Source organism: Ochotona princeps, chromosome 30, assembly GCF_030435755.1.
Source record: "Ochotona princeps isolate mOchPri1 chromosome 30, mOchPri1.hap1, whole genome shotgun sequence".
In the NCBI taxonomy this organism is placed as follows: Eukaryota; Metazoa; Chordata; class Mammalia; order Lagomorpha; family Ochotonidae; genus Ochotona; species Ochotona princeps.
In genome coordinates this window covers 13,414,946-13,429,353 of record NC_080861.1, presented here as the reverse complement: position 1 = coordinate 13,429,353, position 14,408 = coordinate 13,414,946, and the positions used below count along the sequence as shown (strand labels likewise).

Below are 14,408 nucleotides of genomic sequence, written 5' to 3'. Positions count from 1 at the left end.
TACTTAAAAACAAAAATTTTGTTGACATTTATATTTACTAAAACTGGATACAGAAAGCTTTCTTTGAAAATTTAAATTTTTTCTAAGAACCCAAATCAGCACCATTGTAATGCACAAATAAAAAGACAACAGAACTAAAATAACAAAACCACCCAATCCTTCCTCTCAACCCCTCACTAGCTGAAGTGTGTTTGTCTAGGGCTTGTCTCATCCCATAGAAGTGTGCTTGGGTTTGATACCCAGTTCTAACTCCTGTGTAAACAGAGTGGTGATGACTCAAATAGTGTGGATTCCTGCCACTCACAGGGAGGACCTGAATTGTGTCCTGGTCCAGCTGCAGCTGTTGGCATTGGGGGGAAGGAACCAGCAGACTGAGTTCTTTTTTCTTCCATCTCTGCCCCTCAAGAAACAAAAAATACATAATGAAAAATTTACATCTCTAAAAGTAACACTGAGTTGTTGCCAATAGACCTGAATCTACCAAGCACAGGCAGAGCTATGAACCATTACAAAACCAAAATGAGTAGGGGAAAATTCAGACCTCAAAGAGCTGAGATATGACAACAAAGTAATGATGTCATCCAGACAGACCACTTAAAGGGGAAGCTTAATAACTTAAAAGACCATTGCTGGTCACTAATAGGGAACAAAACCAAAGCCACCAGTACAAAAAGTACCAGATTTTATGCCGTTTTGAGGATTAAAATACATGCACGGCTTAGGTCTGATCATTTTGTTTACATTTCCCGTGGGCACAGGCCTGGTATAAGATCAAGGACTGAGTGACGTAACATCTAAGGAGACCCCACTCATCTCATCGCTCCTGCAGGACTAAGTCATGTACCTGATCTGTTGTCCCTTGATGGAGACTAACGAGGTGGATGGCACCAGCATTAATACTTCACTTTCACACCTTCATAGGTAAACTGTCCACACAGAATTCAAGGTGGCTGCTTTTATTGAAAATTATAAAACACGGTATCACAGTCATTACTTTGCCTTTCCTTCATTTGAATTACTAGATGTGAGAATCGGCAGTCAGCTGTCCTAGTGTTAGGACACCCAATACAGTGAGGTTTCAGCTGCTATACTCTGAGAAATACAAGTGCCAGAAGGCCAAGAAAGGAGTGTTACGCTTGTGTCCATGTTGTGTGGCCTTCTTAGGTTTCTGTATTGTGTTTTTTGTCTCTAAGCTCCCACCTTTGGATCCGTTTGTATTTCAAAGAAAATCAGAGTCATTCAACAGTAAATTCAAACAAAAACCCTTATTGCTGAGTGGTTTGGACACCAATGAGAATTTGTCTAAGTAGATAGCTGTAATTACAAAGGACCACGTAAAAATACACATAAACTAACTTACCTGGAAACTAGTTAGGATGGTTGTTGTGAGTTAATCATTGGTGAATACAAAAAACAATTTTTAATGTTATTGTTCAACCTTGGACTAAATTATTGCATGTGACAATTTCTTTCACATTGCTTCTTGAGTCTCTATGTAGTGGTTATATAAAATATATTTTAGAAACTTTAATGATTTAAGTAAAATTCATGAGTACTTACCTCCCTGTTTCCAAACAGGCCTTCAGTAATAATGGTAAGTACCAATTATAGAGCATTTACCATGTCTGAGGCAATTTCCTACACATTATTATATGTGTTGCAGTAATAATGTTCAGTAAACTAACAAAAACTGAAGTTTACTTCCACAGGCATACTGTTAATAGAGGCAGAACCAGGAACTAGTCTGGTTCATGGCCATTATACAGCACAGTTAGCACCTTTGTTCTACTTTCTTACTTCTCTTCACTTTGCTTCCCAGGATCAGCCATTAGTCTATATACTGACACAAGGTCCATATGGAGCAGAACACCAGTACTGCTACTACAGAATAGCAATCCTGAAAGAACAAAAACATCCAAAGTGATCACTGATATTTACTTTTATCTCATTTCATCAGGCAGCACATTAAAATAAAGGTCTTTATTCTAGGTGATACTTTCATAATTAGGATGAAACAAATTTGTATCTTGAGTCCATTATCCAGGTGATTTAGACTATAAATGACTTCCATGGACATTAGTTTCTGAATGTCACTGGAATATTTTCTACATGCTGGTAGGAAGCTTCTGTAATCTTTTCTTAGTAGGAATTCCAGTTTTTCTGAACTCTTCCCTTTCCTTCAGGTACTCCATTTTGCATTCTTCATAAAAGGCTGGATCTTTATAGCTAGAAGGAAGGATGAAAATCCTTTAAAAATGAGTAACAATACAAATGTTCACAGCCTCAATATTTAGTAATGTCACAAAATTCCCTGAAGATATGCTACTACACTACAGGGAGAAAAGAGAACTATTGGTTGTTGTTCACACAGAACCAGAAGAGCTGTAAGTCCCAGAATGAACTTGTTTTCCCCACTTCCTTCTCCCAGTTACTGGCTGGCAAATCAAGGTTGCTGTTGGCAGGACAGGAGGACGGCAAATGTAGTTCCTTCTTAAAAGAATAATCTTCCAATTCTAGCATTCTAAAAAAAGTCCCCACATTTCTATGCATATAAGAGAATAGAATATTCAGATAATCATTACTTTTAAAATTTAACCCACTAAATAATAATATAAATCAAAAGCAAAGGGAGAGAAACCAACATGCATTCCTATGTTCATAGCAGCACAATCAGTAATTGCAAAAACATGGAAGCAGCCAAAATGCCCATCAGCAGAGGATTGGATAAGAAAGCTATGGTTCATCTACTCCATGGAATACTACTCAGCTATTAAAAAAAACAAAATGCAGTTCTTTGTGGTCAAATGGGCCAACCTGGAAACCATAATGCTAAGGGAAATGAGCTAATCGCAAAAGGTTAAATACCACATGTTTGCCTTAATTTAAGATATGATGTTATGTATAACATGTATGTTATATGTTGTGTTTAAACTAAAATTGAAATGTCAATGAGGTAGTCACAGAAGGTGGTTAAGAACTAGCATTTATTTTTAACATATTGGCTACTCATTACTATGTCAATTAATTCCATAATGATGTAAATTTTTGCTGATGGTATGTTGGAGCTTTTAATTGACTGGGATGATACTCTGCTGGCTCTGTCTTCAAACCAGAGAGGGTATACCTAAGAAGCCATTGAACTTGACTGGACAATAAGATGCTGGACTCTATGTTTGGTATATGCTTGCAATGGGGGAATCTCAACTGAACTTGTTATGCAACAAAGTGGAGGAATCCACCATGGTGGGAGGGTTTGGGGAGGGGATGGGGAGAATCCAAGTACCTATGAAACTGTGTCACATAATACAATGTAATTAATGAATAAAAAAAAGGGGGGGGGGAAAGCAAAGGGAGCAACATATAACGGTAAGTGCAGAGCTGGACTAACATCTCAGCTGAAAGAGTAGCATTTACTCTAACACTCATTCTGCACTATTTAGTCAACAGGGATGTATAACATGGGGAGATGAAACAGCTACACTCAAAATCATGTTCACTTTGTAGTTTAAGTTCATGAACCTGTGAAATTATGTTTAAATGAATCTGATTGTGAGGTATGTGCACAGCTGTATCCTGCATGGGATTTACTGAACTGTCCCAGGAAACAGTTTACATGACTGGTGAATCATAAAGCTAGATTCTAAAGTATCCTTCCATCTGAAGAAATATATGCAATCACGTAATTGCTGGCTGCACATTTTTGGTCAAGATAAAATGCTGACCAAGCTGACTCATAAATTTGTTGGATTTTAAAAGAATAATCTTCAATATATTGGAAGCTCAGAATCAGTCACAGTAAGAAGAACCTCATAGGGAAAGCATATATTATGTGTAATAAATTTCACTCTTAATAGACACAGGCACAAATGCCAAGTGAACGACTTACTAGGCAGTTAGACATTCTTTCAGTGCAGAATTTTCTTTCCGACACTTTACTACCATAAGGAGTCCAGATTCCTTGCAACATTTGGTAAAATCTGAAAGTAAAAATTTAACACGTAGTCACATTAACATAATCTTAACAGCTCTAAAATATTTGACATCTAGGTTACACTTGGCACACAGGATGTCGTCATCCACATGATAGAAACAATTGATGCTCGTGAGGAGGGAAACAGCCTCAGACTCGGGGTGGAGATCTCAGAGACAGGATGCAGGGTTTGAGTAGGTTTTCTAGTGCAAAGTGTATTGTAGGAGAAATAAACAGGGTCAAAGGGTACCCTCACGGCATCCTTCCCAGCTCTGCCCACCCTCACTGTACGTGGCAAAGCCAGGGGATCCTCACATGATTAAATCAAACATTCTCCTCGTGCCACCCTTCCATGGTGCCTTATTCTCTGGTCACACCACTACCATTCAGTTTATTGGGCCCAGCTTGATGGCTCAACTGACTAATTATCCACCTTGAAACTGCCGGAATCCCAGTTGGGTGCAGACTTGTGTCCTGGCCTCTCCAGTTTCCTGACCAGTGTCTTGCTTGTGGCCTGGTAAAACAGAAGATGGTCCAACATCTTGGAACCCTGCACCCATGGGGGAGACCCAGAAGACGCTCCTGGCTCCCTGCTCCGGATCAGCTGTGACCATTTGAGGAATGAGCCAGAGCATGGAAGATCTTTTTGTTGCTCTCTATAAATCTACCTTTCCAATAAAAATAAATATTTTTTTAAAAGATCGTATATTTTTATCAGTTAATGAATCATAGGTTTCAAAATATACAGCTGACGACATAATGAAAAGGAAGGGTTTGGATGCTGATTTTGTAAGATTTCCCTTCATATATAGGTATTCTGCAGTTTGATATCTGTAATGTAAATTAAAATCCACAACCAAATTTCCTCAAGCAAAGCTATGTTTCATGTGAAGGCTCTGCAGTGACCTGTCTAATGCCAAGTCCCTGTGGACAATGCCTAAGTGCTGTGCCACTCTGAGTAACCGTCATCCCTTCTGGAAGCTGTGAAAAGCTCCTGGTGACAGCAGATCAGCCTCCCTTCAGGGCTCGCCAGCTTCCCCGGCCGCAGGGAAGGCCTGAGCCCAGGCAGACAAGGAAGCCAGCATTTCCCGCTCTTCTTCCACCGTTCAGCTGAAGGAAACCACAGCCATAGAGCTCAGCATCCTGGAAGGGCAGCACACAGCACTGAATCACAGGAAAGATTTGGTAAACAGACACTGTGTGCATTGGCTTGTAAATTTTGGTGCCAAAATTAGATCCTTGCAACTTCTTTATCAATGAGCCTAGTAATCTGACTTCAGGATAGAATCTAGTCTAACTTAGAGTTGGTAGAAGCTTTCTTTCTCTCCATCTCTTCTTATGTCTCTGCCTTTCAAATAGATGGAAAGGAATATTAAATAAAATTTAAAACCCTTACACTGCTACAGCTTAGCATCCCTCCCCTTAGAAAACAATATCCATGAAAATAGTAACTCCTTTAAATACAATGAAAGAATTGTTTCATCCAGTTCCAATATAAAAAATAACTGTAGGTTGACTTTCTTAGTACATTCTCATTGTATGAAATCACTAATAGAGCTGGGTAGCCTAACAGTTTAGAGGCTGATGGGGATGCCTGTGAACCTTCTCAGAATGCGTGCGGTCAAACAGGTGGGGACCTGGCACCCCTACAGGAGACCCTGACTGCATTCTGAGCTCCTGGACTCAGCATGGCCCAAGTCAGGTTGCGTGGACATTGGGGGGATAAATCATGAGATGGAAGCACGCTCTCTCTCTCCTGCTTTCAAATAGATGGGGAACAAAAATTTAAGACACCAATTCATCACTGTTCTTGCTATCATCTGTTTTCATTTGAAATTAAAAAACATCTTCACGTCGGTGACTTTTGCCATATCTTGTATCTAATATCACAACCACCAGCAAAGTGAAAATATATGCCACTAAATACTATGCAGCCATCAAAACAAAACCCAGCGCATTAACAGAACGATTCCCCAGGCTGCCAGTGACAACAGCCAAGAACAGGAGACTGCACACAGAATGTTCTCGTTTCTGTCTAGAATACAGGCAGCGGGTTTGCTGTCCACAGGTGCGGCACGTGTGCCCCTGCAAGCACAAAGTGCCCGCGGCAAAAGAAAATTCCAGTACTGTGCTTACCTCGAGGAAAACCCGGAGTCTGAACAAGGACTGAAGAAGCATATATTTGCATTTGAGTTTTGATACTCTATGCGCCTAACAAAAAAATGTCATTTTTGGTGCCAGAGAAGGAAAAGTACAGAGCAGATAAGAGAAGCCTTGATGAGCCAAGTGAAAGAGGCAGCTCTTAATTTTTTCTTTTCTTTTTTCTTTCCCCGTTTTTTCCTGAAATGCTGTATACTAACAATTGACTGGGAAACCCCTTAGTGTATTTAAGAATTCTCAAACATCACACTCTATAAAGATGCTTCTGCGTGTCTAGTTTAATTTCATTAGATGCTAACTGTTCTCAAATGAAGGAATTGGACATTCCTTTTCACACAATACATCCGATTCCCATTAAATCAGCATCCAGTGAAGAGCACTCTGCCAAGGTAAAATGACACTATCCAAAGTCACACTACTGGCTTTCTTTTAATTTAACACGGTCATACCAACTGCCAAAACAGAAGAGATCTGATAATAACAATGCGTGCTACCTTGCTAACACATAGTTCCTACTCCTCCGTTTCAAATAGAAAAAAAGGAGATAAAAGACATGCAATGTTAAATTTAATTAGACATCTGATAAGTATAGTTTCCCTAGTTAACAAGACAAATTGACCCTTTCAGTTCTGGCTGCAGTTTATTTAAAGACTTTACAATTTTACTACTTACGAGCCAGTCCTATGGAGGTGTCATCTCACCATTTATATTTTCACAACACTTATGATATTGCTGTCACACTCTTAAAATAAATGAAAAGCCCATGCCACACTTCAGACCAATAGAAATGCTAAAGACTATTTTTATTTCTGGCAATAAACATTAGAATAATTCTCTCTTGCTCACTTCCTTCTTATGCTGTTCAACATAAAAGAAAGTAAAACTAAGATTCTGTTTATGTTCCAGGTATACATGGAGAGGTTTAATCACTTTGTTTTAAAATTAGACACTAGAAAATACATAATAAAATGCTGACAGTAACAGCATTTTATGACAAAATTATTATGCTTTTAGTTTTCTACTAAACTGTAATTTATTAGCTTACTACTTTACAGATTAGTCTGTATACAGAACGAATTTAGTGGTGCATTTAATGAGACAAGAAGGTAGAAGGATGAACATGAAAAGATCATTTTATAGTGTAGTGCCAGAGCTGTTTGAGAATTCTAGCATAGTACAAAACAAAAGCTTCTCTAGATTGATCATGGTTCAGTTGACATCACTGAATATCTAATACCTCCAACTCAATTAATTCTCACCTGATTAAGATCAGACTGATATTCAAACTAAATCATCTCTCCAGTCAAGTAGAAATCGGTATTTCTGATTTTACTTTTAAATTACAATAGAAAATAAAACGCATGCATCTTCAATATGCCCGGAGTAGCTTTTCTATTCTAGTCTACCATGGCATGGATAACACAGTTGATTGAAGAATTATTCTAATTTGGGCATCAATATGTAGCAAAATCTGATTAATCTGAACACAGAAATGGAATAAAGTAATTAAGTATATCTTACATGGGGCAAAAAGAAAATTGACATAAAATAAACTTGACTTCCTTAAAACAAACCTCACTGTTTATCAGCTCAAGTAGTTAGGAATACAGTTCTATTAGATTGATTACTCTGAGAGAAGGAGTTCATTTCAGGCACAGCTATTCATAGTGAGCAAGGCACTCACTCTTTCTAGATTATTCTTTTGCTTACACCACCACATCCAAAAAGCAGGCACATGCTGAAGACAATCAAATTATTTCAATGTGATTTTTTTTTTCCTGACAAAAATGGAACATGGCCCATCTTTGCTATGGAGGAAAATTAGTGAATCCACAAACCAACAAAAGGCTTACATATTTATAACTGTTACAAAAATAACCTAAAATAATTTCCCTCCCATTCTTGGAATGTCTTCAGATTTAAGATGAACAGTAAAGCCAAACTGTTGGATTAACTACATAGAAATAATTGCTTTGCTTGTTAGCAAACTCAATAATTCAGATGAAAAATAAGGGATATTTTTCAAATGTAAATGATGTGCTTAAGGAAGCAACATCATAAGTTAATATACATTTAATTTTAACTGAAGATAGTAGAAGTTAGAGACTAGTGTATGGCAAACATTGTGCATTACATTAAATATTAAGTAGATGAAAGTACACATTTTATACCAAATATATTATTTTAAAGCTTACAAACTAGATTGTTAACCACATATTAAATAGTCATGGTTTGTTAAAGTACCTTAAATGTGGTTTTTTTCTGTATCTTTTACACACATGTATCTTACAGAACAGAGTAACAGAAACCTAGGTTTATGCAAATTACTCAAGCATAGATTTACATAACATATATCCTATGAGGAACAGCTACAGAGGTTACTTCAGCTGCCAGAGTCCAGCAAGCAGCAGGCAGCACTGTGGCAGCAGTGGGCTCAGCTCCCTCACGGCCGCATCCCTTATCTGAGCACTGCTTCAAGTCCTGAATCCTTTGCTTCTGATCCAGGGGAACAGCAGATCCTGGATCAAGAACTCAGGCTCTGCCTACCATGTGGGAGACCCAGATGGAGTTCTTGGCTCCCAGCCTCAGCCTGGCTCACACCTGGCTCGCAAGGGAGTGAAACAATGGATAGAAGAGTTCTCTCTCTCTCCTTCCCTTCCTTTCCCAATCCCTTTCTGTTACCTGCCTTTAAAATGAATAAATAAGGCCCCGGCATGATAGCGTAGTGGTTAAAGTCCTCGCCTTGCACGCCCGGGATCCCATAGGGCGCTGGTTCTAATCCCAGCAGCCCTGCTTCCCATCCAGCTCCCTGCTTGTGGCCTGGGAAAACAGTCGAGGAAGGCCCAAAACTTTGGGACCCTGTAGCTATGTGGGATACCCAGAAGAGCTCCTGGCTCCTGGCTTCGGATTGGCTCCACTCCAGCCATTGAGGCCACTTGGGGAATGAATCATCAGACAGAAGATCTTCCTCTCTGTCTCTCCTCCTCTATGTATATCTGACTTAGCAATAAAAAAAAATAAAAAAATGAATAAACAACTCTTAAAAAAAGAGAAAAGAAAAAGAAAAAGAGGGATTTTTTTGAAATGTTACATACAGACTGGAACTAAAGGCCTGAAAGTAAAAATTGTTAGGGTACAATACCCTCCAATATTTATAGACTCTGAAGCTAGGCAATTATACAAATTGCAAGCTGGTACATTTGCATATTAAATACAAAACATACTCTCTAACAAAAGGCGTCATCCTTTTTTTTTTTTTTTTTTTTTTTTGACTCACACAAGCTTTTGTTTGACTTGTCTCACTTAAGACCGGAACACAACTTCAGGGTGACATTTGTCCAATACATCTAACGATATACAATACACACACAGGTACTATACACATGGTTATCCATCTATATTTATATTCATAAATACATAAACTGACAGTGCAAGCATGAAGCCAGTCATGGGTCACAGGCCCACGCTTACAGGTGCAGCTGCCATGACTATCCCACATCACTGTTTATCCTACAGGGATGGAGGAACAGTCACCAGATCTGAGAATGTATCCTTTCTTAATGTTAGAATTTTTTAAAGCTATCACAATTTTCAAGAGCTACCTTTGCTTTCAAAAACAGTACAGAGAGCTAAAGCAAGACTGCATACCGGCCCCCAGACCCAGGCTGACAGAGGTGTCATCTGCTTCAAAGGTTTTCTTGAAAGTGTCAGCTTTGGAACAAACCCTGCTCCCAACCCATGTCATGCCCCATCAGTAACTACCAGCGCAAATGCCTCCACAGTCATTCTAAACAGCACCACAGAGCATAGAGGCAGACGAGTGCTTCCCACAGGCCTTCTGGCTCTAATTCAACCTAGTTCAAGGTCTACCGCAGTCCTGAGAGTCGGCCTGGGCTGTGGTAGAAATTGCTGCATTTTACCCCTTTCGGGAACCAACGACAGGGACTCCACATAAATGCATAAAGTGTAATACTTCCTTCAATCCCACACGCAACAGATATTTAACCTCTCTAAAGGTATGTTCCGAGAAACACTTCCGGTAAGAATGTTTGAAGGACACTACTTGATTAATTCAGAGATGTCTACAAAGGCCGTGGACAGCCTGCTTGCTGCCCTCAGGAAGTTCCCAGCACAGAGGCAAAGCAATGATTTATTTAAAATTAAATTCAAAAAGTAAGTAACGGCAACTGTGAAAAGCTAGCAAGAAATGCTCAACAGTAAGTAGTGGTAAAAGGACCAGCTAGCCCAGGAAGCCGCATGCAATGACTTGTGGCAGGAAGATGTACTAGAAGCAGGGGTGGTTACTGGAAAGGCAGCACATCACCCAAGGCGCTGGTCACACATCTACAAAGACGGATGGAACAATCTCAAAACATACAAAACAACGTTTATTGTGTTTTTTTTTCTATTGACTAGTCTGTTAATCATCTGGGAGTACAAGTGAGGATATAATTATTTGAAATATTTCTAGTAAACCTACACAGTAAGATTTCAAGAAAATGAGTGTTGGGCGCGGCAGCGTGGCCTAGCGGCTAAAGTCCTCGCCTTGAACGCCCCGGGATCCCACATGGGCGCCGGTTCTAATCCCGGCAGCTCCACTTCCCATCCAGCTCCCTGCTTGTGGCCTGGGAAAGCAGTTGAGGACGGCCCAAAGCTTTGGGACCCTGCACCCGTGTGGGAGACCCGGAAGAGGTTCCTGGTCCCGGCATTGGATCGGCGCGCACCGGCCCGTTGTGGCTCACTTGGGGAGTGAAACATCGGACGGAAGATCTTCCTCTCTGTCTCTCCTCCTCTCTGTATATCCGGCTTTCCAATAATAATAATAAAATCTTTAAAAAGAAAGAGAATGAGTGTTAACTGCACCGATGGATAAAGCATTATGACGAACCAGTTTGTCTTAAGAAGTTACTGCTCCTTGGGAGGGGAGGGGACTCTGTTCAATACTGAAGTGCCTTGCTTCCAGCTCTAGCTCTGCTTCCAATGCCAGCTTCTGCCTAACGCACCCCTGGAAAGGCGGCAGGGGATGGCTTAAGTATGTGGGACCCTGCCACCAACGGGGGACACTTGGATCCAGACCCTGCCTCTTGGCTCCAGCCTGGTCCAGCCCTGGCCAGTGGGGAAATCCGGGGAGTACAGCAAAGGAAGGAGGATTGGTGGCCTCTCTGCTTGGAGGGGATACTTCTAAATAAGAATTTTACTTTTGTTCCGCATTTCACTAGGAATTTTTTATCAAAAAAAATAGAACTAAACACTGCTCTTCTCAGGATTTAAAACCTGAACAAAAGCAGAAAAAGTGGCAGCCATGGAGTTTCATGGTAGATTCCGAAAGAATATTTTTAAATTTTAAAACAGAATTTTAACAGGGTTGACTGAAATAAAGAGAAATAAATTAATGCTAAATAATTACTAAAGAAAGGAAGTTTTGTTTATTGAAATGAATAATTCAGTGTTTTACAAAGTAAATTCAAGCAGCATCTGCTTTGCTGACATCAAGCTAAAAAGAGTGCCCTCAAAATGTACAAACTTTAAAACCAGAGAATCATCATACTTTTCACATATCAAACAGAAAGACGATGTGTGCTACGTAACTTCTAGGTTGTATATAAAATATTCCATGCTTGCAATAGTTATCAGCCAACCAGTTAAGGAGTTTCAGTATTACATTTTTCACAGGGGTATACTTAACTGAATATATGCATAATTCCTTCCTGTTAAGACTTGGAACAGCTGGGGGGAAGAGAATGATTCAGATTTCTAACAATCTGTTCCCCACCTACTTGATCCCAGATTTTATTCAGACTTCAAAATGAATGCTATGCCTGACTTTTAACTCAGTGCAGTCCCATTTCTGCCTCCTATTTGTTCTCACGGGCTCCAAGTTAAAAAGAATAAATATACTGGAGAAAAACTGTATATACCCTAAATTAAGCTTATTTTTTACAAAATAATTAATCCTTAGTTCCTGTAACAGAGTTAAACCGCAGCTGATACAAAACTTGAAAACCGAAATGTCATATTTGCCTCAAAGACAAACATAAAATTAAATCAACCCCAAACCATCAAATGTTAAGACTAATGAAAGCCAGGTTCCACAGTTAAACAATATAGGAATGAAGCGGTAAATTCAGCTAATAGTATACCCCTCCCAGCTCCCCACCCCCAAGTACTCGGCTATTTTGTTAAACAAATCACATCAACATACACTTTGAACCTAAATCCTCTATTTTGCTTAAATCCAAGAACACAATGATAGTTCCCAAAGACAGGGAAATGAGGTTTACATAGCAGTTTTAAGTGTGTAGCAATGTGGGGTGGTGGTCCTGGTGCAATGGCTCAATTGACTAATCCTCTGCCTGCAAGCACCAGCAGCCCGTAAAGCGCATTGGTTCAGATCCCAGCTGCACCACTTCCCTTCTGGCTCCCTGGGAAAGTAGTGGCAGAGGATGGTCCAAGTGCCTGGGACTCTGCCTCCACGTGGGAGACCCTAAGGAAAGCTCCTGGCTGCTGGCTTGGGATCAGCTCAGCTCTGGCTGTTGGGGCCACATGGGCAATGAATTAGCAAAAAGGAGATCTTTCCCTCTGTAAAATCTACCTTTCTAATAAAAGTAAAACAAAACAAAACAAAAAAACCCCACCAAAGTTAAAAAAAAAAAGGCATAAAATGACTGGAACCTCCTGAGCAATTCTTGGGATTAGTGGTGTTGCTGCTTTATGCTGATTTAACTTATGCATATTAATTTTTCCCTGTAGCTTTTTAATTCATAAAGCACTTTATTTCTTTCATTTATGAAGCACAAGCACGTTACTTCTTAACTCCCGGTACACAGCTATATAAGTGCTTCCTCTTATTTTGTAAAAATCTATCAACTTACAAACATTTCTCCCAGATCCATCTAAACAGCTCATGCAAGTTGGCTTGTCCTCTGCTGTAGCAAACAGGAGATTATCTCCTAACAAAAAAACGAAATATTATGCCCCAATTCTGCTACTTACATAATTTATACCTTGATAAAATCATTCTGTAAGAAAATAACACAATTACAGGAAAGTCTGCATAAGCATTTCTCCTATTTTGCACACGTAACTACTGAGCAAGGCTCTCATGAAGGCATTGTCAACCACATAACTTTTTTTTTGACAGAGCTAAGCTATGTAACTACCCCACAACTAACATGACAAGTTCCATGTATCAAGTTAAACTAGAAGGAGCCTGTCGTAACACTCTCTGTTAATCAGACATCTCTATTTTGAAAGTCTTTTTTTTTAATAAATGACTAGCTTCATATGCATTTTAACCAATTAAAAGTTTCTTTAAAATACAATCATTATTTTTCCTGATCTAAAATCCAGAGTTCAAGTTTAATCTTAAATCCAAAATATGTTTATATTTTTATAAAAACTGAACATATTTCACAGGATAGAGCAGGTTTGCAAGCTTTTAGAAGGAGACATTTATTAAAAGCAGAGTGACAGAAAAGCGAGCGAGACGCGTTGTGGGCTAGCACACCGCAGACGGCCAGAGCAGCTGGGATGGAGCCAAGCCGAGGCCGGGCTCCGTCTCATCTCCCCTGGAGAACTCATCCAGTGCTTCCTGCGCAGAGCCAGGTGAGCAGGGACTCCACCAGCATCCTCACAGGGAACACAGGCATCCAAGAGGCCCTTTCACTTGCCATGCTGCATTGTCCACACCTTCCCATGCAAGAAAACATCCGAAAGATACGGTTTTTATTTCAGAAAAAAAAAACAAAACATGACTCCAAGGAAATTTTCATTAGAAGCTGAGTATTGCTTCTCTTCCGCTTTACAGCGAACAGGCCCAGATTCACTCTTGTCCAAGATGGTTAGCTTGAAGCCCTACAGAACAATTACAGCACTTCACTTTCTTTTTTTTAAGATTTATTTATTTTTATTAGAAAGGCGGATATACAGAGAGAAGGAGAGACAGAGAGGAAGATCTTCCATCCAATGGTTCACTCTCCAACTGACCACAACAGCTGGAGCTAAGCCAAGCCGAAGCTGGGAGCCAGGAGCTCTTCTGGGTCTCCCACATGGCTGCAGGGTTCCAAGGTTTTGGGCCGCCCTCAACTGCTTTCCCAGGCCACAAGCAGGGAGCTGGATGGTAAGCAGAGCTGCTGGGATTAGAACCAGTGACCATATGGGATCCTGGCGCGTGCAAGGTGAGGACTTTAACCACTACGCTATGGTGCCTGGCCCAGCACTTAACTTTCATTTCAACTAGACAAGAGGAAGAAAACAGAACTGCATCCAATTGTAAGGA

The 14,408-nt window shown here is 40.0% G+C and overlaps 1 protein-coding gene across 3 annotated transcripts in view; it reads right to left on the bottom strand.

The window, feature by feature from the left end:
• Positions 1–1,965: 1,965 nt before the first annotated feature.
• The window catches only part of CMC1 (C-X9-C motif containing 1), a 39,686-nt gene continuing 27,243 nt past the window's right edge, over positions 1,966–14,408 (bottom strand). For all 3 annotated transcript variants that reach the window (XM_058657133.1, XM_058657135.1, XM_058657134.1), the window contains exons 3-4: positions 3,887–3,977; positions 1,966–2,226 (exon numbers count right to left, since the gene is read on the bottom strand). In XM_058657133.1, coding sequence (XP_058513116.1) covers positions 2,106–2,226; positions 3,887–3,977 — 212 coding nt within the window. In that variant the 3' untranslated portion in view covers positions 1,966–2,105. The remainder of the gene's footprint in view (positions 2,227–3,886; positions 3,978–14,408) is intronic.